General features: G+C 47.0%; 1 protein-coding gene across 6 annotated transcripts in view; it reads right to left on the minus strand.

Annotated features, from left to right (window-relative positions):
* The window catches only part of ALPK2 (alpha kinase 2), a 121890-nt gene that overhangs the window by 25782 nt on the left and 69524 nt on the right, over positions 1-26584 (minus strand). For all 6 annotated transcript variants that reach the window (XM_032470431.1, XM_032470434.1, XM_032470433.1 and 3 more), the window contains one exon: positions 65-3425. In XM_032470431.1, coding sequence (XP_032326322.1) covers positions 65-3425 — 3361 coding nt within the window. The remainder of the gene's footprint in view (positions 1-64; positions 3426-26584) is intronic.

Here is a 26584-nt window from a genome sequence, read left to right on the forward strand (position 1 = left end):
AGGAACTGGACGTCAGGTCAATAAACCCAAACATCAACAATGATAGAAAGCAACAGGGCCTCACCTCTTCCTTCACTTTTGCAAGGTGGCCTTTGGGGGTCCTTTTGCTCACTGGTGTGAGATACTGATGTCTCAGGTTTAGGACTCCCTTTAAGGACAGAGTTCTTTCTGATGTTTTCCTTCTCTTCCAACCTCAGCCTCAGGGCGGCAACCCTGGAGAGAATTTTCTTCCTCACTCCCTCAGCCAGATGTCCACTTCCTGGGGTTTCCCACTTCTTCTCCGCCTCCTCTGACCTGGTCACTGCTGGGGTTGCCCTGGGGAAGCTGCCAGTCTGGGACGCCCTGTGGCCAGTCTCCTCCCTCGACTTCTTCCCGCGGCCCAGGGTGGAGCCCTGTTGACTGGGGTCCTGCAGCATCTCAGGAACCTTCTCTGATACACATTCTCCAGAAGTGAACGCCAACATCACTGCCGGGGAGCCAGGTGTGCTTGTGGGCTTGGTTTCCCCAGCTGGGGGCGCCTCTACTTTTTGTCTCTCAGTTTTGTGGCTTCTGGAAGAGTCTGTGATGCTTCCTTCAGGGGATGGAGTAAAAGATCCCTGAGGAAGACCGCCAACGGGGGGCAAATATTTCCCACGCTCAGTCTCAATAGCTCCCCTTTCCTTCGAGCCAGAAAATGTGTGTTGATGGTTTCTGGGCTCCACTACATCATTCTCAGGGGTGTCATGACTTTGACCTGTGGAGCTGTGAGTAGCAACTCCAACGGATGCGGGAGTCATTACTGCAAGATGGCCAGAAAGAGGTAATGTGGGGGAAAGGAACTCTGCTTTGTTGTTTGCATTTTGTTCAGCCTCCCCTAAGTGCTCCTCACTGACTTGTTTTTGGCTCCTGCCGCATCCACTTGGAATTGTTTCCCGACCTTTGCCAGGACCCGGGACTTGCAAGATGGCAGACTGCATGCCCACCCGTGCTTTGTCATGTCGACTTTGGTCTGCCTCCCCTCTTCCACAGTCCTCTGGGCTTTGGTTGACGCTGTTTTCACTTGGAATGGTTTCCCCACCTTGCTGGGGGCACGGAACTTGCAAGGTGGCAGGTTGGACTTCCACCCTCTGGCCCAAGTTTCCATCATTCAGTTGACTCTCCACTCTCATGACCCTCAGTGTGGATTTGGAAGGCCCTGGTGTTTCTGCCCTCGTCCACTCCATCATCCCTGTTTCATTGACGGGATCTACAGATGACTCTAAGATTTTAGGGCAGGTCAGGGACTGTTTAAGGAAGGCAGGGCCATCCATCTTGTGTTGGTTTTGACTCATATTAACACTTTCCTTCCTTCCAGTTTTAGAAGTCCCTGAGAACAAGTCTGTGACACATAATTCCTTTTCATCTACCGGATCCACAGACGACTCCAGAAGTCTGGGTTGGCTCAGATACTGGGAAGACAGACTACTCCACCATGCACTGCTTGTTCGGTCTCTGCTTTCATGGATTCCTCTGTTATTAGCAAGGGCCGGGACAGACTCAGCCCGGGGACTGCAGGCCGATGCTGTTTCAGAGGAATCCAGTTTCGGCACAGCAGCATCTGCCTTCACAACGTCAGATACAGCCCAGGCCCCGTCAGAAATCATGAGACCACCTTCCGATTCCTTGCACTTAGCATCTGTCAGTTGTCTTGGTGGCCACGTCTCTGAAATCGATGCCTCCAGAGTTATAATCTTCAGCTTTTTACCTGCTTCCCAGTATCCTGGGACACTCTTTTCAGATGCCTCCAGAAGGCTATCAGAGAGAGGTGGAACACTGCTCAGAGCTAGGCTGTCATCTTTCACGGTGGATTCAGCCACCACAGACACACTGGTCTCCAAACCCAAGCTCTGCCCTCTTTCCTCCCTGAAATTGTCTGATGAGTGGTGCAAGGGGACCAGGTTTATTTCCCCTTGCACAGATGTCACGGGCAAGCTTTCTTGGAAACTATCTTTAGCAGAACCCTGGTGGGGCTGGCTCTCCTGCTGGAGCCTCTGTGTTGTTTCACTTCCTTTTTCTTGTAAATTCTCCCCAAGACTCCTAGGGTCTGCTCTGTCCAAGGTCTGGCTCCTCCTTCCAGACTGGTTATCCACCTGCAGCAGGGAACTACAGAAACTCTCTCCCTCTGGGAGCTGAGGGACGTGGACACGGACCCCTGGCCCACTGGGAGCCACACAAGGCAGCTCTTTTGACGATTCGAGTGTGGAACTGTTTAAAACATGACCCAATTGTACACTGGAGGGAAGCTGGGAAATACTTTCAACCGGTGCCCAAGGTGAACTCTCCTCAGAGCCATCTGCATGGCTGTTCCCGGCAATTGAAACAGGGATGTGTTTGGTGCAGTGGACTCTAGTGGCAGTGGGAACAGCTGAGGTGTCCCCTCTCTCCCTGGTCACCTCCAAATGGTCAAGATTAGCAGTTAGTGTTGTTGGCTTCTCCTGCGGAAGCTTCGCTATTGAGTTATGACTGGCAGGTGCGTCTGCGGTGTCTGGGGCACTGGTACTGGAGCTCTCGTCACTGCCTTCTTTAAACCATACATGAGAGTCATTCTCAGAAGATCGAGTCTGGCTTTCCTCAAGCCCCTCTGAGTTCCTGGGGCTCAGCCTCCCCTGGCCAGCCCCTACTGTGGAGGTCAATGTGGAGGTGGAATTCTCCCCCTTGACTAGATTTTCCCCGGTGGCACGTTTACTGGCTTTTTGTGAAATGTCCCAGGTGAAAGTACTGATAAAAAGAGGGGATGGGGCCGAGTGTCTGTCATCGCTGCCTTCACATGTGGACAGCGGCGGCTCAGAACCTCGTGTTTGAAAAAGAACATCCAGTGTCTTGTCGTCAGGAGAACATAAATCAGATCCTTGGCTTTGACCTGCCAGCTCTAAGTCCATGGAGCAAATTTCTTGAGGCAAATATTTACCAACTGGGGCTCCAACAGGAGAACCCAAGGTATCACATGTTTCATGGTCACCTGCTTCAAGACGCTCTAGCACACACGTTGTTGCTCTGTCCCTTGGCCCATCAGACACAGTTTCCAGCGTAGGGACGGTATGTGCGAGCTCAGGGGTGGCAACTGAGAAAGCCTGGGGCTCCCCGGGGTCAGCCCTGTTCTCTGGGGGGAGGTGCTTTGACAGCGCACAGAGGGGCGTGTTTTCGGTCCTGGCTTCTGGGATGCTCAGATCACGTCCTCGGTCTCCCCAGGAACGTCTAGGTGTCTTGTCTTCTCTATGTTGACTTTCTCTGTGCTGTGGGCCTTGGGCAACTCTTTCTACCGCCAGGCATTGGGCCAGTGATGTGTTTTCCTTATTGATTCCTAAGATGCAGGAGGAGTCTGTTGTGGTCCCAGTAAGTGCAGACTCTGAGAAAGCTGGCATCCGGCTGAGGAAGACTTGCTCCCTGACCATTTCCTGACCTCGCACCTAGAAGACGAAGAGTCATATTAATAGAATTGTTCCTGGGAGAGCCCACAATAGGGCGTAACTGCAATCCCAAGGGTGTTAATCCTTGATGACTATTAATATCAAACAACAAGTGTAGCAGGAATGATCAAAATCTAACCATTAATCCCCAAATCCTCTAGCTATTAAGAGACTGCCTAAATAAATGCAAATTTAAGTAACTGTATGTTCCAGGGGGATCCTTGATCAAATTCCCCATTATAAGCAAAAAGCATCCTGACTATTTAATGATTTTTCTCTCAGGAAAAAAGATGGAAATAAATTGCTTGTTAACTTTTTTGATCAAAGTCGCAAGAACTTGTGTGAATCTTTCCAGAAGGAAACCTCACATGATCATAAACAAATGAAATACACAGTGCTTGTAAAGTAGCCCAGTCTTTGTCCCCCAAGGAGGCCAGCTTGCTGGTTCATTATGTCACTGAAGAACAGAGAGGCAGGACCTTTGAGTGTGCCTCGAAGTAACAGGGTTATGACTGGCCGTCAACGCTGCCAATCACTTCTGCCCAGGAAGGTGAAAATCTTGGACCGCCTCCCCCCAGATGCCCTGTGGCAGGCAAACCACGCCCACAAGAAGTCGAGGGTTCAGGATGGTTCAAGGTTTGGGGAAGAGAGAAAGAGACAGGGAGAGAGACAAAGTGAGGGAAGGAGGAATAAGTCTCACACTGTGAGGACTGAGCCCATCATGGTGCTATCTCACTGTTTTGTGGTGTTGGATATCGTTCAAGGAAGCGAACTCCTTGATTAAATTCTTGCGTCTTAAAACTGTTAGCTCAATTATTTCAAAAATACCAAGATTATGCCCAGCCAAGGAGAAAAGAACTGCTGCCAGTTTTTGGCAAGCAAGTCCACCTTTGCCCCCCAGGACTCCTGCCTTGAAGCAGCCCATTCAAATGAGTGGGAATCGATGACTGGGTCTGAAGAGGGAAGGACAGTCTCTCTCCCCGAGGGCACGACGTGGAGCCGGAAGGTTCCTGGGCCCAGTGCAGCCCCAGAGCCCTAACGCTTACTCCCATCAATCCTGTGTGAGATCGGTCAGCTCCTTACACACCGCCAGCAGCACACAGGACAGCTGTGCAACCACACCTCTCTGCGTTGTGCCTCAAAGCTGCTTGCTGCCAGTGATTCACCTCCCATTTTCTCCTTAAATCTCCCCGGGTGTTCATTTAACTCAGATTTTATTGGCATGAGTGCTAACTGAACAAGAAGTTTAGTATAATATCCTGTGCTATGCACTCCATGAGTGCTGGGACCGTACTTCAAGTCAAATATTGGCTGAATACCCTCCAGTGTGCTAGGGAGCAGCCCAGGTGATGGACACGATACAGGCAGATGCCACCTGCAGGGAACTCCCGTTCTGTGCTGTCCTCAAGGCCCGTTAGAGTGGTTAGCACTAGCCTAGCACATGCTCAAAGAACCAGGAAACGAGTCATATCTACCCGGCTTCACCCATCAAACCTCTAAGTTTGAAAGGGTTTGGGTCTTCATCTGCTCCTGGCCTTTGGGACAACTCGATCTTAAGAGCCATGTTCACATCTCAGTGTTTCCAAAAAGGACTCTTTTACCCCACCATATTAAAAGGGAAAACAAAGATTTGAGAAATAAGGTTTTTAAAGTGTCCAGGTGTTTAGTGTGTCCCTGGTTTCACCTCTATACCCAAATATCCATCACATGTAGAGAATGTTCATTTGCTAGCTCGGTTCAGATTTTGTATAATGAGCTACATAGCACAAACGTGCTGAACTATTGAGCCTAGAAAGTGTGGGTAGTTTCCTGGTCATGATTTGAGGTGTGCGGGGAGATTGTCAGATCAAAACCACCACGACCCTCTCCTGAGCCTTCCTCCCCTGCCTGAATTTCCACTACCTATGTCAGCCCTTTATTTTAAGATCTTGCCATCACAACATCAATCGGTGCCAACAGACATTTATGGGGTAGCTGCTATGTGTAGAATTCTCTGCCAGGCACTGCAGTTTTTCCCAAGGGCCTTAGTTAAAGTCACTGTTAGTTACTGGGATGTTACCCATCCCTTACTAGCGTATCAGAGGCTGTTAGCTAAAAGACTAACACTTGGAGAGGATGAGACAAGACAAATAAGCTTTGATTATTACTGGTGGTTTGGTCATTAGAAGATACAGCCATGGTATCATGCCTTGATTTACAAGACAGTCATATATATACGCAACTCCTCCCCTCTCTTGCTTCTGAAGTAAAATCCCACTTTAAATAGCCTAGTGAAGCCCCACATGTAAATATGGAGAAGCCTTGACCATGTGAAATTCATCCACTTGTCAAGTATTTACTGAGCAAGTTCTAGAGACCGTGCTCTGTTCTAAGGACTGCGGAGGCACCAGGGACGGTGACAGACTGCTGGCCTTTCGGAATTTAGGTTCAAGCAACAAGCCATACAAGCTGGTCCACTGCTGATGTAAAATTCCATAAAACGAGACTTAAGCAATGGGATCTTCAGAGTGGAGCCTGTAACCATCCAGGACATACTTGAAGCTCATGGCACGGGTTCCAAGGGCAGGCTCCTCGGAGGCCAAACTCAAAGGGAAACCACAGGCTCACACCTTTCAAGTGAGTCAGACCTGTCTTTAGGGGGCGATCTCTGCAGTCATTGTGAAAGCACTCCAGCCAGCGATTCTCCTGCTGTGAGCTCTTCTCATCGTGGAGTGAGTGGTGAGACCCAGGTGGTTTTGTTACGCAGGAAAGTTGTTCTCATCCAGGTGAGGAGGGGCCTTGAGGGCTCTAGCAAGAAACTCAGTGTGCTGTATGGACTCAGACCGGCCACCTGGCTTAGTTCAGTCCCAGATTGCATGCATGACCCCGAGTAAACTCTTGGGCCTCTCTGACCCTCTGTCTCCTCCTCTAAGGCTAACTACACGCATGTCAACGCTATCCTGTCAAATGCCCTCGCTTGACATTCGTTGCCCTTGTTCTCTATGAAAAGAAAGCAGTGGCTAAGGAAGACGGGGCAACTGTGATGAGCAGAGCCATTCACTTAGGGCTTTATGTCACTTTCTCGTTTAATTGGTAAAGATCTGGACTCCTGATACCATCATCGCCGCTTTACTGATGAGGTCAGTAGCCTGGGTCCAACCAGACAGAAACCCACGGGCCACACGGAGGCGTGTGGAGGGGTTGGATGTGGGCGCAGGCAGGAGGCCTTCAGAGCGGGCTGGCTGCGCGGAGCTGTGGTCTGAGTAGAGGTCACTCTACTAGGCGGTCACTAGGCCAAGGCTGCAAGGCCACAGGAGGACCACACCCCCATGTCCCCTCAACCAGCACTGGAAGTGACAGGAGTCCTCTTCGCTCCTGCACCCCCCAACACTGAGAAGCCTTCACATCGCACTTGCTTTAAGGGAAAAGTGGTGACTGAAATTTTGTGATCACTAAGCATGCTCTGAAGGCGCATTGGAACTGAGAGGCAGTAAACCGAGAACTGGCAGTGTGGGATCCCTCGTGCCCCAGGCTAGAATCTCCCCAGGGTCCCACAGTCAATGGCAGAACCAGGGCTTAAAGCTAAGTCTGTCTGACTTTAAAGCCCTTTAATTCAGGTTTTCTAATAAAAGTTAAAGCTGAACCCCACCCAAGGGCTGGGAATGCCCCCTACTTTAAACCCAGAACTTCTGAGCTCCCAAGCCACTTTGGGGATAAGACTAAATGGCCCTTACTCCTTAACATGACCATTTATCAGCTTCCTCCCAAGCTCTAAGGGCAGGGCTGTGTTATTCTTTGAATTTTCAGAAGCTTAGCATATAGTAGGGACTCAAGTAATAGCGCTGAGTGAATAAACAACATATGAATGAATCCAACAAGGGGGAGGGTGGACCAGACTTGGTAACACTTGCAAGCCTGTTTTCGAAAGCAGCATTAGGCTTGAAAATTTACAGTCTGCTTACATAGTGGTCTCCAAACCCCATCCCTATCCAACACACCCCTGATTCTACAACATTGTTTCTATTTGTTGGCTTTTCCACAAATTCTGCCTCTTAAGTGTGTCTTCCATGGATCCATGGAAGGTGCGTGGCCTCTTCACCCACCCTACGATCCTCAGGGTAATCCAAATCATTAGTGGGAGTGTCCCGGATGCCACCAAGTGCATGACACCAGTCTGAGTATCTAACAATAGAAAGTGGTATGAGAGAAGATCCCTCTTCTCAGGTAGCTTATAATCCAGCAGAAGAGACAAGATGTACGTGGAAAAGAAACAGCAGTTCTTGACACACTGTGCTAACAGCCAAGTGGATGGAATCGAACAAACAGGGCTGCTCCAGGAGTGGAAGGGAGGTCAACACCAAGTCCTCCTCCTCCACTCAATGGATGAGACCCCTGCAGTGCAAAACCCAGAGGCTATTCGTATCAATTCTTTAGATAATTCTTGGACACTTCAGTGCAGTCTCAGGAACTTTCCCTACTGATGAAGGCAGACGTGGTAGAGCTGCTGGTTGACTAACTCAATGTCATCCTCAAACCCCCTTCTCCTTTGCCACCTCCAACTAAAGAGGCGTAAAAACCGCATTCCCTCCCAGCCTCCTGCACAGAAGGGGCCAAGGGGTCTGTTTCTGGCTAATAAGATGTAAGGGGAATTTCACTACGGAACTTCCGGGGAAGCTCTGCTTTCTTTACAAAGTACAGACGTGGTGGGTGCCTTGCCTACCCACTTCCTTCTTCCTGTGAAGATGTGATGCCTGCAACCATCACCTTCCAGGCATGAGGCAACCAGCCTGAGAATGAGAAGCCAACACACTACGGCTGGTGGAGCAGAAAGGACAGACGTGGGAGCTGGCAAGCATCCTCAAGCCATCGAACAACACTGAGACCTCCTACCCCAGACTTCTTGGGACGTGAATAACAGAGGTCCTTATGTTTGAGGCTGATAGTGCTTGGTTGTTCTGTTAACGGCAGCTAAAAGCTTTCCTAATGGAGACAACAGGAGAGAATATGGCTGGGGGTGAAGAACAGGCATGGGTGGTTTGCCTGGAGCCCTTTGGGAGGCACCGGGCAGCTTCAGGCAGGGATTAGCTTGAAGGACAGTGTCACAAAGGGCACGGTGTGTGGCTCCCGGACAGGGTGCTCAGGAGCTGGTCAAAATGCCAAGGGATCAATAGGGCCTAGGGCAAGGTGAACTTGAAGTAGACGGGGGTTGGGAGGATGGGGAAATGTGAGAAGATGGATCGAAGAGGAGGCCACATTCGACCACCCAAGGGCCAGCAGAGTTCAGCCGGGCGTTACTGCCACGTGCCCGCCCTGTCCTCTCATGGGACAGCTTTAACTCCTGTTCCTTTTTTCAGTGTTCTTTGAATATTCTTTCTCCCTTATCTGGATTAGGTTCAGATAGTACCATGTCCTTCAACGGTTGTCTGCACCTCATCAGTTTCCCCCTGTGGTTCCAGGAATCTCTAAACGGGACGCCGACCGTCCTGGGCTGGCTGCAGCCTCACCCATGGCTAACCTTTCCTAAATATCTGCTGAGCCCTCACTCTGGGGCACAGAGTCATTTGGTCATTTGTCACTAGATAGATCAAATCCATACCACCTGGGGTGGCAAAACTGAAAATAGCCCGGTCTCCAGCCAAAGAAAGCTTAAAGGCAAACTGGAATATTTCAAGAACTTGAGTTTATTTTTAGGAGTTGCTGGGATGCCCAGAAAGGAGCTTCACTTAAGGCTCTGAATGTCCAAAGAACACAGAATAAAGAGGACACTTATCTAAAATCCCCAGTCCGGAACACCTCTGTCATGTGACCAGTCCCTTCCTCATTCCAGGCCCTCCTGGGAGACAATCTTCAGCCAGCTGGCATTACAATACTGTCCTGATTTCATGGGAAAGTCATGGGGTTTGTAAAAACCAAATTTGATTTCTTGGGAGAAGATTGGGTTTCCATGACGAATGCCCTTTCCTAGGGCTAAGGGGCTCTCTCTGCATTCAGTGCAATCTTCGCCTGGTAGCATAGCACGAGCCAGAGTCCTGGAGCACAAGCCAGGAGCTTGTGTGTGTGTGTGTGTCTCAGGTGAGGTAAGTACCAGCACTGCTACGGATAATCACTAAGCCCTGTGTAGCCCTTAACCCCCGGCAGGCTGCTGCTCTAAGTGCTTTACATGCATTAATACAGTTAATGTTTGCAAAATGGCATTGAAGTGTATGCCTTTGGGACTTTGGGTTGTGTAATGTTAGGGAGAAATACCAGCTATTCTAACACCTGAGAAGACCATTTCGTGGCAAACTCCCAAGTATGATGGCCCGGAAAGGAAGCGGTCTTCCTTTCCTGCGTGTAGCTTTGTTTCCCTGCATCCGAGAGTGAGTTTGCTGGGAGAGGAGAGGGAGCTTTGATTTCCATACATGCAAAACATCAGAAAAGTGGAATTGGGGAGATCAGGGATTTTTCTTGAATGCCGCCAAGCATTTCTGAATACCCTTCAGGTTTTTTGCTGCGTCCTGAACAGACTGGCGCTTGGAAGAGGAGGTGACGGGGAAGAGCAGAGGGACGGACTGAGACCCAGGTGTTGGTCCTGGATCTGCTGCGACCTGGGAAACGGCTCTAGAAGAGTCAGATCTGAGGCTGTTTCTACCACAGTAAAGTGAGAGGGTTGGAGAGGATTTCCCTCCCACCCCCACCCCCAGCCTTGTTAGCGTCAGTGTTCTGGGACCTGCTGCTGTGGAAACACCACAAACATTGAAGTAGGGCTTAAACCTCACCTTTCATTTGGAACTGGGTTTTCCTTTGACTCCTAAGGCTTCTAAGATCTGCCTCTTTGAACTATGAGACTTGTTAGGGGAAAGGACACAGAGGTAGACTGACTCAGGATGAGCCAGTGGGGGCCCAGAGAGGACCAGGGAAGAGTGGGCTGGAGAACGGGTCACCGTGGGTCTCGTGCTCTGATTCCCAGCTCCTGTCCTAGCTCCTCTATGTGGTCAGTGCCCCATCTTTTCTGTAGGCTGTGCTGCCCTGTGTCAGCATATGTGCCCCGAGTTCTGGAAGCTCACAGCCCACACCAATGAAAACCATCACGGCCACACAAGGGAGGAACAGTAGCTGTCAGCCTCAAAGTTTTGCTCATCCTTTTTGGGGTTGAGGAAAGTTATGGCTTCTACCCGGAAAGTCTTGTTCCCCACCTCCGCCAATTTTGCATGTAATTTCCAGGGCTTCCAGACCCTCCTGAGCCCTTTGATTTCTCTCCTCAAGGTCCCCGAGGCCACGGGATGAATCCCAGCTGTGGGTCCTGAGCTGCGGGGTGAGGGGCGTGGTACTCTTTTCCTCCCACAGACGGAAGCTTCTCGGCAGATTTCCGACTGGATAACAAGGGCGGAGGTGGGGGGCAGATTAAACCTTAGTCAGGTTCTAGGAGAGTGTTTTCAAATCAATCTTTTTACAGTTTCTAGAATTTGTGAGCAAAATCAAAACCAAGGTAGTAGCGACTACCCTACTTCACTGACGATACGTGGGACAGAGCAAGTTCTTGCGAACTTTAGAAACAGGAAATACTTGTCATGGTTACTACACTACTACCTGCCTATTCAGCGAGGCTTCAAAGCATACAGGGTGACAGTATTTGGCACCTGGAAAATCTGAACATAAATATAGGTAAGGTTGCCTGTCTCAGGTGGTCATTACAAAAAAGGAGGAGAAAATGCAGGCTTGGGGCTTGAAAGTCCCTGACGTGCTATGTTTCTTCAAGTCAGTAGCAGGACAGCTTTATGTCCTCAGGGTTGGCTTCTGGTTAAACAGGAATTATCTCCCAAGACAGTACAGTTCCTCAGACAGCTTTGCTTAGCAGGAGGATGTTTCCTTTCATGAGACAGTAGGATTCACGAGGGAGGGGATTGTCTTATTCAGCAGGGTACAAGGCACACAGTGGGCACTCAGAAGAGGTCAAATGAGTAAAACATCCAACCAGTCTGTTCTTGGATCCTCGTCCCTTTGCTGATAGAGGCAGGAAGGGTCTGTCCCTTCAGAACCTGGCTCTCACTCTGTCGAGGTACTAGATCTTCTACCTGATAAATTCCCCGCGGGTCCTGCGTTTTGGCTAATGGGAAATTCTACTAAACTGACTCTTCACCGCTAATAGTGATGTGCTGTGCTGGCCTCAATCTTTAGATTTAAATGGAAACCATCTGTTTTGAATAGAAAGAAGCACCTCTTGTTTTAACCATGAGCAAATGAGGTTCCAAATATATATCCCCCAGAAGACATCAGCAGCTATCTAGAAGACAGAGGGCACTAGGTATCGAAGGTGGGGGTGTCCAGTTCATCAGGAGGCAGTTGTAAAGTTACTACTTGCAACTGAAAAGTTTAAACAGCCGTACTTTCAAGAGGAAGGGAATCAAAGGCAGGGGAGGTGGGAGGGGCAAGATTAGAAATTCAGGCACCTTTTCTGTTGGAGCCAAAAATCAACTTTCCCTTGAAGATGGAAAGAAAATGGATGGTTCACAGAGAAGCTTTTGCAAAGCTAAGGTTGTTGGGGGAAAGACTTATGAAAAGGAAGTGTCTGGAATTCAATGCAGTGATTTGAGCTAAGAAGGCAAGAAGTACTGAGCTGGTATTTGTACTTAAGGCGGCTTGTGGATTCACACTTCTAACTACTTGTACGTGTGAGGAAAGCCAGTCCCTTTACTTTTCTCCCTCTGGCACTGATCCATCTCCCCGACCACGTGTAGGGTGTGGGAGGGTGAGTGGGGAAGCGTTCCCTCTCACTACGCAACCCCTGACCAGTAACTGGGACAGTCCTTTGGGGGAGCACGCAGGCCCTTAGTTCTGCTCCCCCGCAAGCCGGTGTCTGAGTCACCCGTGGCTGGCCAGGCCCCAGGTGGGAAGCAGGGAAAACAGCTCCCGTCCTCACGGTTTCCCTTAACTTGTTCTAACACAGCCCCGAAGTCAGGAGAAGTGATGTCGGGGTCACGAGCCCCGCTAGTGCCTGACTGTCAGCATGTCTGTCCCAGCATCTGAGGGCTGGGTGCCCTTGTCCGCCCCTCACACCTTTGCAGAGATAAGGCTCCAATCTAGTAAGGAACTCAGACAACTCCTCCTCCAAGCCCCACTTTGAAGATTATGCTCCTGCTTAAATGAAAACACCTGCTTCTTTTCCTGTTTGCTGTCCTCATTACAACCTGACCACCATCTCCCCCTCTTCCCCAGGCCACCCGTGAGTCCCGAGCTGCTTTGGAAGAGACAGAAATAGAAGTTTTTGTTTTTCCTGGTAATTCCCTTTACACAGCATTAGAAATTAGGGCTTTTCCCTAGGACTTCAGGAACAAATGATCATGAGCTGGGTGACTTGAGAGCACATTCTTAGTTTTAGAGGCCAGAAGTGTGGTAGACAGAAATAGGGGGAAAGTTTTTTTCTGGTAATTCCTTCTACACACTATTAGAAATTAGGGCTTTTTCCTAGAACTTCAGAAAATTATCACAAGTTGGGTGACTTGAGAGCACGTTCCTAGCTCTAGAGGCAGAAGTGTGGAACCAGGGCGCCCCTGCGCTCCCCCTGAGGCTCTAGGAAGAAACTTTCCTTGTCCTTTGACCTCAGCTGCTGACATCTGCACAGACCCTCCTGCCTCGCATTCTGAGGCTCCAGAGGTAGAAGCCTGAGGGGAAGCCTGTCAACCCCCCACAACCACCCACTTTTCCCAGCCCTGCCCCCCGACAGCCTCCAGTTTGCCAACGACTCCCAGTAGCGGAGCTCTGCCCCTGGACTGGGTGGTGTGGACAGTAGAAGAGAGAGCTTCAGGGTGAAGTTCGAGCCACAGAACAGCTAGGGAGAGGCTTGCTTCCGAGGTGCAAGCAAAGCCCGTCCGGAAGGTGAAACTCAGTGTCACAGAGAGTCTGTCCCTCGTCCCTGCTCCGCTCGTGCCCAAAGCGCCCGACCCCGAGACTTAGCAGCAAAGAGAGGGGCTCTCCGAGGGACAGCCCAGCGGGGAGACCACAGAACAAGCTTCAGAGCCTCTTCCCGGAGGCGAGGGCTATTTATCGTTTCAGAGCAGGGCGGTCCGGGGCACGGGGAGCGTGGGGGGAGTGGTGACGGTGATGGGAAACGAGAAAAAGGTGAGGGAATCGTTCTGCGCAGGCGTAACCAGGCTGCAGGCGAGGACGTGCAAGTCTTTTGTGGCAACAATTAGATCGACCTTGATTAGTGAAGGCAGGTGAAACGGACTTGACTGATGATTACCCACCATTTCACTCTCCCGAAGGCTGGCGTCCTAGAGTCCAGCCTCCAGACCCCATAATCCGCATCAGAATGTTCTTGGCGGGACCTGCCCGTGCCCGAGCTGCGTGCTCTCTCCTCTGTGATAGAGAGGCAGTGACCAGGGAGTCCTCTATGTTTGTTGTCCGATTTAGACCCTGAATCAGAAATTTAAAAGATGAAGGGGTAAACGGTTTTCATGATGGTTATTTTCCTACCCAATGTCATCAGTTTGATGGTAAATGTGAAAGCACTTGTTTTTAAACCATCACTTAAAAAAAAATTGCCCAAAATCTCAAGGCAGTATCAAAATACCTGTGCTGACTCAGAAAGATAATTTTTCAAGCATCAGCAGAAAGGGAAACTTACAGAATTTGCAATTTTACCTCCTGCCCCGCCCCCACCCTCAGCTCTGCAAATACAGTGGAGACAGTAAATTGGAGGGGGTGGGGGAATATGATTTTTCATGTTTCTGTCTTGCCTAACTAGATTTAATTCAGTTCAATGAATAATATTGACAGTCACTGTTTTTTCTGGGCATCCACAGATGAATTAGACCCGGTGTCTGTCTCCACACAGCTCAGAGACTAACAGCCCAGTTGGGCAAACAGCTAACATATACAGTAAATGCTAGAAGAGAGATTAGGAATAAAATATGGGAGAAATTAATTTTCCATCAGGGAAAGGGGAAGGGGTAAGTGTAGCAGGGAAATATCCAGAATCTGCTGCCAATGCATTTATTTACATTTATTCATTCTTTCATTCCGTTATTCAAATATAGTCATTGAAATCTCTCTGTGTGCCAGGTCTCATCCTAGCTGCCTGGGAAAGAACATCACCAGCCTAAGATTCTGTCCTCCTAGAACTTGCATTCTGTGTAAGGATGTAGACAAGGTTAAGGAGGTCAGCAGATGTTCTACAAGGAGAGAAGGTGGAGAAAATGGCAGGTACAAAGGCACTGGGGCAGACAGGCACCCAGCTATCTGGAAATGACTAGGATGTGAGATATACAGAAAGTGAAGAGTGAGAGCAGGGAGACACTGGAAAGAGCCACAGCCTGGTTCTAGAGACCCCTGCATATGGCACAGATTTACTCCTACAGCAGGGGGGTCCATCCAAGTTTGACAGGAGCCAGGACAGTGATGTTGTCATTGTTTAAACAAGAGAATATTACCAGATTAGGTTTCAACAGATTGTTGTAGTAACATGTGGTGACTGTCTTAGAAGAGAAAGACACTGGCCCAAGGAGTCTAGAAAGAGACCTATTACAATGGTCCAGATAAAATGATGAAGCCTGGGCAACAATGGAAGCTGAAGGATGGAGTGGGTTGTGGGTGAAATTGTGTCCCCCAGAAAGATATATTCAAGTCCTAACCCCTGGCTACCTATGTGTGTGACCTTATTTGAAAACAAAGTCTTTGCAGGTAAAATGAAATCACACTGTGTTAAAATGGGCCCTAACCCAATGACTGGTGTCTTTATAAGAGGGAAATTTGGACACAGAGACACTGGGAAAACACCATGTGACCATGTAGGCAGAGACTGGAGGGATGCAGCTACAAGAGTGGCCAGCATCCACTGAAAGCCAGAAGAGAGGCATGGAATGGCTTCTCCCTCACAGAGAGCCTCCAGGAGGAATCAGCCTTGCTTACACCTTGATTTCTGCAGCCTGCAAATGTGCAGCTCAAATGGTAGAGTTAGCTTCCTTCCACTCAAGGGTCTAGCTGGGCTTTATTCCAGCAGCCCTCTTTTGTGAGGACCCTGGGTTTTGTTGTGCACACACACCTCTATCCGTTCTGTTAGTGACAGGAAGAGAGATGGAGGGACAGGGTGAGGACCATGTGGCTGTTGTATATACGTGTGAAGCAAGCACATTTTAGACTTGTGTGGCACTTTGGGGATGGGGACGGGGCAGGTGGAGGGGTCCAAAGATACTCTGAGCACAGCTGGAACATTCTGTTGTTTGCCCAGCACTTAGCTCACTTAGCTGGGTTTCTTCCCACTCCTTAGGCCAAGGATAAGCGCCCCCACAGGCTCCAACACCAACCTTCCTAACATTCTCATCTGATATACCAGGTTCCAGCCCAAATGGACCTTTCCTTCCCCTAATATGTCCCACTGAGCCAAATCAGCGCCCTGCTATCAGCACTCCAATTATGGGTAATTACCCTGGAAAGTTTATCCATTCAGCCAAAACTGGTTAGGTCAGAGCCTCTTTTTAGCAATTAGATTTACTCTGTGGATTCAAAAGTAATTAACCTGAATTTCTTAAAAGTATATGTTAAAATTCACATTTTCAGGAGCAGGGCAGCCAGCTTAGGTTAGCGGGCTAGCACTGAGGTTTGCATCACATGTGGTACCCACGCCAGCTGAGTCCAACCCGTGTCTGGTTAACATCATTTCTTTTCTCCTCTCCGTTAACGGGTGATGTCACAAAAGCAAAGAGATAAGCACTGTGTGATTCAGACCCACGCCAAGTTGTCTGAAGGGAAGGAATCCTTACATATTTTTTACTTAGAAAAGCACCATTTTTACCAATATTATCTACTTGCTGAATTCTTCCTATAGAGTCTACCAGCTCTGGAAAAGCCCTCACCAGCCAGGTGGTACGTGTTCTGTGAGTTATCAACTGAAGGGAGTGGAAGCCAGCCTTGTTCTGAACATTACTGGAGGATGGGAAAGATATGGCCAGATTCTAAAGAACCCTCACTGTCTCAGCCATGATGCCAAATGCCCAATTCGGAGGAAAACATCTCATTGCCTTAAGAACTGGTCTGATACTGGCCCAGCTACTGGTATATGGTTCTAACTAGGAAAACCATGGGCTTTTAAACTTTTTTTTTAACTATTCATTAATTTATTTGAATAGTTAACACATGCATGGTACCAAATTCACAAGGTGTATAGTGAAAGGGTCTAGAGCAACAAAAAAGTGTCCCTCCTACCATTGCCACCCAGACACTCGATCCCCCGTCCCCAGAGGCAACCACCGTTATCAGAGCTTATTTTAGTTCTAAAGGGAGTTAAGGAACTCAGACCTAAAATGGAAATAGGAAGCCGTGTAATGTCGTTATTAGGGCCAAGGGGCTGGAGTCAGGCAGGCTCTGTTCAAAGCCAGGCTGCACCTCATTCTGACCCAGAGCCCAGACACCAGCGGGATTTATCTCCTTGGATTGTTGAGATAATTAAATGAGCAAAGCACTGAAGCCTTAGCACAGCCTGGGGCACATACTTTCACTCAATAAACGTCGGCTATTTCAGGCTGTGGGCTGGCGGAGTGTGGAGGAGGGCCGTGGATGGGAATGGTGGAAGGCACATTGAGCGCTCCCCTGGGAAAAGCCTGCAGTTACTGTGGTCGCTGGAAATCCCTCGGGGTTTGTTAGATATGCAGGATCCCAGGGCCCTCCCCAGACCTGTGGCCAGAGAAGCTGCTGTCAGACAGACCAGCTCGATAGGTGACATGCAGGAGGACTGGGAGGTAGACTCCCTGCCTCTGGGGAGACAGCGATGCTGTTTCTCCATCTTCAGACAGGAACCCCTTAGATGTCTCACGATAAAAACTCAGGACAAAAACACTTCTAAGGGAAAAGCCACTCCCCTCCCACTCCCCAGCTTTCTATTCCACATTGGATTTCCCCAGCCCAAGAACCTGTGACCTCCAGTGTGGCCGGAATGTGTCCTCTTTTGTCCTGTAGCTTGACAGCAACCCGATAGATGGATTGGGGGCAGGGTGGCATGTTGTTTTTTAAAATGATACAAGAGACACTGTGGAGCCAGCCCAACAAGCCGCAGGGCTGCCAGGATGCCAACTGGGACACGGAGGCCCTGGCAGTGGGGGGGGGGGGCTGCCTCCGTTAGAGCTTGTCATGAGAAATAAGGTCTGCACAGGGTGCGGGTGGGAGGCTGGAGGGGCTCGCAGGGGGACAGCTGCTGCTGCTTGCCACGTGTTCCAAACCGGTAGACCTCAGCTAGGAGCGCGTAACATACAGGAAGCAGCCCTTTCCTTTCAAATAGCATTACGTACTGCGATGGTGAGTACGTGTCGTTGTACATTACGTAATGCTAAGTGAAATAAGTCAGACAGAGAAAGACAAATCCTGTATCACATGAGGAATCTAAAAAAATACTACAAACTAGTTACTACAACAGAAAAGAAATGGACTCACAGATGTAGAGAAGGAACTAGTGATTAGCAGTGGGGAGAGGGAAGGGGAGGGGCAAGATGGAGGTGGTGGATTAAGAGGTACAAACGATCAGATATAAAAGAAGATACAAGGAGGTACTGTGCAACATGGGGAACAGGGCCAATATTTTATAATAACTATAAGTGGAGTGTAACCTTTGAAAACTGTGAATCACTGTATTCTATACCTATATCATGTAACACTGTACATCAGTTATAACTGCAATTTTAAAAATATGGTATTGTAAAATAAATAAATAAAGTTTAAAAAAAAACCAACCCACTGAATGTACACCAAGAGTGAGCCGTAATGTGAATCATGGACTTTGGGTATTAATGATGTTCAGTGTTGGTTCACTGATTTTAACAAATGTATCACTCTGGTGGAGAATGTTAATAGTTGGAGAGGGGTAGGGGGGCGGTAAATGGAAAATCTCTGTACCTTCTGCCCAGTTTTGCTGTGAATGTAAAGCTGCTCTAAAAGAGAAAGTCTATTTTTTTAAAAAGGGAGAGAAAATCATAGCCTGTCACTGGATCAGCTGTAGAAGAGAAAACAAAACCAAGCTTGAGGCCTGGAGCAGTATGCTTTTTAAAAATCACCATCACAACAAGAAATAACTTAGAGCTGGGCTGCCCAATCCAGAAAGCTTTAGCCATATATGGCTAGTGAGTGCTTGAAATGTGTGTGGTGCAACTAAGGAACTGAATTTACATTTTTGTTTAATTTTAATTAATTTACATGTAAAATTTTTACATGACACGAGTGATTCAGTTAGGAAAAAATTTAAGTAGGTTCAGAACAATTTGAGTATGTGAATCTACTCTTTCAACTGCTAATTTCATGAAATCTCAACACAGACCAAGTATTTTCAATGACTAGTTAGTGTCCAAATTGAGATAATGCTCTAAGTGTAAAATTACAAACCAGATTTTGAAGACTCAATAGCAAAAAAAGAAGTATAATATCTCATCAGTAGCTTATATAGATTGCATGTTGAAATAATATTTGGTTAAATTGAGGTAATAAAATACAATATTAAGGTTTATTTCATCTGAACTTTTGAACTTTAAAAAAAAATGTGGCTTTCAAAGCGGGAGGGTCTAGCTCAGTGGTAGAGTGTGTGCTTAGCATGCACGAGGTCCTGGGTTCAATCCCCAGGACTGCCATTAAAAAATAAATAAATAAATAAGCTGAATTACCACCACCACCACCACCCCCAAATTAAATAAAATAAATAAAAATAAATTGCCACTTAAAAAAATGTGGCTTCCAAAAAATATTAAAATTATATACCTGGCTTGCCCTCATACACTGCTGGCGGGAATGTAAAGTGATGCAGCTGCTTTGAAAAACAGCATGGCGGCTTCCTCAAGGTTAGACATAGAGTCACTGGGCAATTCCACTCCGAGGTGTTTACCCAGGAGAACTGAAAACATATGTCCCCACAAAAACTTGTACATAAATGTTCATAGTGGCATTATCCAAAATAGCTACAAAGTGGACACAGCCAAAATGCCTATTAACTGACAAATGGACAAAAATAAGTGTGGTATATCCATACAATGTAATATCCTTCAGCCTTGAAAAGGAATGAAGTATTGACAGATGCTTGTACATGGATGACTCTTGAGAATATTATGCTAAGTAAAAAGGCAGACAAAAACCCCATAAATTATATGACTCCAATTACACGCAGACTTCAGAGATGTCACAGGTTTGGTTCCAGACCACCGCAATAAAGCAAAAATAACAATAAAGTGAGTGACACGGATTTTTTGGCTTCTTGGTGTACATAAAAGCTATGTTTACATTATACTGTAGTCTATTAAGTGTGCAATAACATTACATCTAAAAATGCATGTATCTCTGTTAAAAAAATAATGTAATGCTAAAAAATGCTAACCATCATCTGAGTCATCAGTGAGTTGTAGTAGTAACAAGAAAGGTCCGTATCATAGATCACCATAACATATATAAAAATAATGAAAAAGTTTGAAATATGGCAAGAATTACTAATATGTGATACAGAGACACGAAGTGAGCAAATGCTGTTGGAAAAATTGTGCTAATAGACTTGCTCAACGTGGGGTTGCCACAAACCTTCAATCAGCAAAAAAAAAAAAAAAAGCAGTAGCTGCAAAGCACAATAAAGTGAAAAGTAATAAAACGAGATATGCCTGTATATGAAATGTCCAGAACAGGCAAATCTACAGAGACAGAAATTAGGGTTTGCCAAGGGAGAGTGCAGAGAGAATAGGGAGCGGCTGTTGATGTATATGATTAACAGTCATCTTTGGGGGGTGATGGAAATACTCTGGAATTAAATAGTGGCCATGGTGGCACAGCTTATGAACATACTTACACAAAGTTCCATATGTGGCTTGCACATGAAATTTCCATTGGACAGTGCTGGTTTAGATGAAATAACTTTTTCCCCAGCTGTCACTAGTGAGGGTACAGAATTTAGCCAGAGGTAATCAACACGGGATGATTTTTGCTGCAACCCCCACCCCAGGGGACATTTGCCAATGTCTGGTTACATTCTTGGTGCCAACTGGGGTAGGGATGAGGGGGAGAGGTGGCTACTGGCCAGAGATGCTGCTGAACACCGTACAACACACAAGACGGCTGCCCGTAACAAAGAATCATCCAGCCCGAATGTCAGCAGCATGGAGTTTGAGAAACCCTGCACTGGAGGCTTCTCCGTGGGCCCCAGCCTCCTCTGCACTGTCCCAGCCCCTTTGACTGCCCTGAGGTCAGAAGGCTAGAGCTGGGCATGACCTTCCCAGAACGCTTCCTCCTGTAGTCCAGCCATTTCACAGGCATTCTCAGGCCAGCAGTGCCTCAGGACACCAGTGTAGACATGGAGACATTCCAGGCAGAGTCCTGAAAGGGACCCAGGGCTCTAGAGAGGAGTAGCTGTGGAGTCATGACTCTGCCCTTTCTCTTGGAGGCTTCCTGAGCTTCAAAATATCCTTACTTTAGATAAAGCTGGCCCCATTCTAGGCAGAATTGCCACTTTTCTTGTTTTCTCTTCCATGTCAGATTTCCTAAGCCAATGACAACTGGAATTTACAAAGTCTGTGTCACGAATGGGCTCCTTCTCTGGTGTCTAAAGTAAAAGCCTGAAGAAGGCTATCCTGACTTGCTTTAAATTTGTTTTAAAATTATCCTTTCTGTCTCTATTAGTTTCTTGTGGCTGCTCTAATGAATTAACTGCAAACATAGTCACTGAAAATGATACAAATTTATTATCTGACAGTTCTGGAAGCCAGAAGTCCATCGTAGATCTCACTGGACTCAAATCAAGGTATCAGCAGGGCTGCATTCCTTCTGGAAGCTCCAGAGGAGAAACCCCTTGCCTTTTCCAGCTTCCAGAGGCTGTCAGCATTCCTCCACTCATGGCCCCTTCCTCCATCTTCAAAGCCAGCAGCACAGCATCTTCCAATCTCCCTCTGACTCTCCTTCCTCCCTCTTTCACTTAGAACAACCTTTACGATTACATTTAGACCCCTGGCAAATCCAGCGTAGTTTCCTATCTCAAAACCTTTAAGTTACACCTTCGAAGTCCCTTTTGCCATGTCAGGTAACATAGTCACAGGTACTGGGGACTAGGGCATGGGCTTAATCTTTGGGGGCCATTTTTCTGCCCAGCACTCTCTGGACCTGGGCGATCTGCTGCGGTGGCCCCTCAGCCAGCATCCTGACACCCTCATTCCATAGGGAGAAGAAATGGGGGCATGTTGGCTTTTCCAGAATTGTGAGATTTCCCCATCCTGAGTTTTGAGGTAGTTAAATGCTGACTTTCCAGATCCCAATTCTCAGTGACCTATGCCCCAAAGATGGTCAGTGAGAGATTTATAAACTATTTGTTAAGGGCTGAATGATGCCCCCCACCCCCATCCCTAAGCCCAGTACCCCACAGCGTGACTGTATTTGGAGACAGGGACTTTTAAGAGGTGAACAAGGTAAAATAAGGTCATTAGGGAGGCCCTGAATCAAGCATGACTGGTGTCATTATAAGAGGAGATTAGGACAAAGACCTCAGACACATGCACCTACAGAGAGATGGCCACACAAATGCCCAGTGACAAGGTGGCCACCAAAATTCAAGGAGAGACACCCGAGGAAAAACCAGCTCTGCTGACCCCTTGATCTTGGCCTTCTTTCTTAGTGAAAATGTTATATTTTTTAAATTTATATTTTTCCTAATTATAAGGTTTTACATCTTCTCATAGGTTTAGTAACCATTTATATCCCTCTTCTATGAACTTCATAATTATTTACCTTTACCTTTTTCATTCAGCTGTTAAGGGTAGTTTTCTTATCTGTTTGTTCTTCATATGCTTTAGAAATTAACCTTTGTCTATTACATATGTTCTACATATTTTCCCAGCATGTCAATTTCATTTAATTTTATTCATGGTATTTTTTGCGACATAAAAATTTGATTGGATGTAATCAAAACTCTTAAGATTTTTGTTGTTGTTGCTTTGCATCCCAAGAAGATCTTGAGTCTTTCAAGGTCATAGTTTCCAATATTTTTTCCAGTAGTTTATAATTTGGGTTTTTTATATTACACTTAGAGATCCAGCTGGAGTTTGAGGTCCACTGTAAGATACTGGTCTTATTTTTTGTCCCCTATATGGATGGGGAAATGTGTCCACATTGAAGATTTTGTTTCTTCCCTGAAATTTGACAGGCTATTTCTATCATAAATCAAATTCTAATATACTCCTGGGTCTGATTCTGTACTCTCTACTCGGTCTGGTTTATCTATTTATCTATCTGGGGCTGTCACCATACTGTTTTGACTACCACAGCTTTATCATTTGTATTGCTATAAGGTTGGTTAGCGCAATATTTTTTCCATCCCATTTCAGCGAAGCAAGTCCATTTTCAGTCACAGTGAAAAAAAAGACCAGTAAGGCACGTCTCTGGCACTCAGCTCCTACCCACAGCAGTGATGAGAGATTTGCTGCAGGGACTAAAACTGACCCTCGCAGGCAAAGGACCCTCACCAGCCTCTACTGCTGACACCCAAATTCTTGTCACCGAATTACTCCTGAAAATAAAACTCAGCTGTAGATGGCGCACCTGTTTTGGATTAGTTACAATAAATCAGGATCTGTATTTATTTCAGTGGTCGGACAGGTGAAGTACAAGCTGCATTTAGAGCAAGCCAACTAGAAAGCAGAGAAAAATAGAAATCACAAGGTTTTCTTCCTCTTAGGGTGAAAGGGTAACACTTGACAAGCTCTCAACTTCCTATTGTTCCCAAAATCCTGTGGCTCTTTACAGGAACACCTCCAGTTGCATTCACTCTAGGTCTTGGTCTAATTAAGACCTGACTTAAATTCTACTGCTCATGAGAATCACCGAGAGAGCTCATTGAAGGTGCAGATACAAGTCTGGGGTAAAAGACTTTTACGGGTCAGAGATCTGTATTTTTATCTTTTAAAATTTTGTTTCTTATTGAAGTCGACGTTAGTTTCAGGTGTACAGCACAGTAATTCAGTTATACATATACATCTATTTTTTTTCCGATGCCTTTCCATTATATGTTATTACAAGAAACTGAATATAGTTCCCTGTGCTATTCAGTAAGTCCTTGTTGTTTATTTTATATGTAGTAGTGTGTAAGAGATCTGTATTTTTACACACACATCTTAGCAGGTGACTCCAGTGTAAGGAATCCGGGCCCTCACTCTGATGAGGTGCCCTGAGGACCCAAAACACCTGAGCAGAAGTTGGGGGGTCTTCCTGCCTCCTGGGGGAGGGGAGTCTGTGCTATGAGGTAGCCCCATTAGATCAGTCAACAGGGGTGACGTCAGGATAACGTAGATGCTGTGTTGGTTCACGGGAGACTTTTCCGAGGCGAAGGGGCCCTGAATAGCTGGCTGATTCATAGCATCTCGAGCAGGAAAGGGAATAGCACTTAACTCAGCTTTTGCCTGGGCAGCAGGGACCCTCTCTGGTTTTACTTTGATAAAATTTAAAACGCCGCATTCCTCCCTCCTAAGAGGCGCACCCCAGGCAAGGGTATCTGTCTGAAGGCAGGATGCGCCTCCCAGGCCCAGCTTCACACACAGCCCCACAGAGATGCAGGTCAGTCTTCATGTCAAGCCCCTCCAGCTGCTCTAGCAGAAGGGCTGCCAGCAGCCCCAGTCAGTGATCTTGTGTTTCATCTCTGCCACGGCGGCCACGGGCACACCTGAGCCACCTCCCTGCATGGCCCGAGGAGCTTCCTGGTACATTTTCTGCTTTTGTCCAGTTTTTAAATGGCTTGTTTATGAAGTAACCTGTGGGGAATACTATTTTCCCCAGCAGATGTGACATTTTTAAGCGTGTGATTTTGCAGAAAGTGAGGTAGTACAGACACTGCTCCAAAGCAGAAACAACTTACGTGTGGCCTCTATTTAAAAAGTAGTTTTGAATCATCTGGCACTTTTTTCCTCAGCTAAGATTGCAGGAAATCAGGGGCGAGGGTACTCCAGAATTCCATGAGGGGTACAAGCTTTAGCTCTGTGCAACCCTGCTCTGCCAGGCTGGGACCTGGAGTCCGCAGGTCAACATCTGCATTCCACTCCCCAGAAGCCTTAGACCCACCAAAATGTGGACCTCAGAAAAGGGAGGGGGGTTAGTCACCTGTATATTTAGAAAATACCAGGGATGGTTCTAAAGCAAAGCTAAGATTCTCAACCTTGGAGGTACTGCAGATCTGGGAGCTTTTAAAACCCTCAATGCCCAAGCCACACGGCAAACCAAGTTACATCAGAATGTGGAGAAGGGGGATACTCAGGCATCAGAATGGTTTAAGGTCCCAGGGGATCCCAGGTGTAGCTAGATTGAGATGACTGCCCTAGGGTATTTCTAACTGGGAAAGAGCTCCTCTTGCAGACCAGGACTTTGGGAACGTCAGTGTGCATACCTATCTCCGAGGAATTGGGTTAAAATTGCAGATTCTGATTCAGCAAGACTGGGGCGGGGCTTGAGCTTCTGCATTTTGACAAGCTGGTCTGCAGACCACACTGCGAGGAGCAAGGCTGGAGGTACTGATGAACTTCCACTGATTTTTCAACACCGACTGAGCACAATGACTGCCCTGAGCCCGAGCAGTCAATGGTCTTGCAGGTCCAGGATGGTAATGGCTTTTGGCAGAAGCAGCTCAGTGGGCTTTGTGATTAAAAACAAAACAAATGTTTGTGTTACTCCCTGGGTCAGCCATGGAATGGTGCTGACAAGAGGTGCGACCTACACGTGCTGAGAGATGAGTGATTATAAATTTCTGTCCTTCCCATCATTGGCAGAGAGCTGGCTTATCCACCTTCCTGCGTCAGTGTTAGCATTTTATTATGCAAATAAATTCAAATCTCAGGTTATGTCCCATACACAAAAACTATATTGCAAGAAAGTTTAGATTTTCTGCTTGCATTTGCCTATGCTTTAAAAGAAATTTACTGGAGACCTACAATGTGCCCTGCCTGTCACTGGGTGGCCATACGCATTTCAAGCTGCCATAGACCGTGTTATGACACCGCCTGCCTAGCTACTAGGCTGAACTTAGATTGACATAAAGTTTCCTACCACATTTATCACACAAGCCTACACAGGCGACACATTTCTTAATATACACACACACATACAAGTACAAGTGAAATTGGGAGAATCTGCATAAGATCAGTACATGTATCAATGTCAATGTCTTGGTTGTGAAGATTATACTATAGTTTTGCCAAACGTGAGCATTGGGGGAAACTAGGCAAAGTGTACAATGATCTCTCTGTCTTATTTCTTACAACTATATGCACATGTACAATTATCTCATCAACATTTTCAATTAAAAATAGTCTAAAACCTCTTGTAGCCAGTCTTTAATATGAGAAGAGACATATGTATTAAGAAGGTAAATAATAAACCAAAAAATGATAATACTTATTAAATGTTAACTGCATAACAGGTACTGTGCTGAGCTCTTTACATGGAAGACTTTAATCCACACAACACTCTGTGAGGTGGTGGTGGTGGTTATTATTATTATTTCTGTTGTAGAAGAGGAAACTGGGGCTGGGAGAACGTAAGTAGTTTTTCCCAGGGCGCAGCCTCAGAAAGCAATAGGGCAGGAACCAAACTCCGGTCCAGAGCCCACCATGTTATACAAAGAATGCAGACACAAATGCTGTTTCTCCAGAAGGAGAAATCATGGTTAGGGATGAGGAAAGCACTTCAGGGGGAGTACAATTTGAAGGACCCTGCACTTTGGCCTTAAAGGCTCAGGTGAGCTGAGTAGCAACAAGCCAAGTGAAGGCATTCCAGAGAAGAGGATGGGAGAAACACACCCTGTCTGAGAAAATGCTTCATTTTCCAGATACGGAAATCCATGAGTATGTCTGCTTTGCCTCCCAGGGGTAGACAGAAGCAATAAGAAAACAGGTCCTGAATGTTAGGGGGGAAGTGGTTAGATGTTTCTGGATATAGTTAGCAATTTATGAGAGCTGATAAGGCGCTGATAAGGTCAAGGTTGTATGTGAATCACCAGCATTCACAAGGGAAGCCAAGTGCAAGGTGTGGATGGCTCAGCACAAACCAATCCATTCCCAGGGCCAGAAGAGCAATGGGGGGCAATTTCCTAGTGGAAAGTTGGTATGAAGGAGACCAAGGAAAGGACTTATGACAATGAGGCCATAAAGCAGTTGAGACCAGTGACTACTAGACTCATACCTGCCTATACTTGGAATTCAGTGCCGAGTGGCTACTTA

This window comes from Camelus ferus, chromosome 30 (assembly GCF_009834535.1).
Source record: "Camelus ferus isolate YT-003-E chromosome 30, BCGSAC_Cfer_1.0, whole genome shotgun sequence".
Taxonomy (NCBI): domain Eukaryota; kingdom Metazoa; phylum Chordata; class Mammalia; order Artiodactyla; family Camelidae; genus Camelus; species Camelus ferus.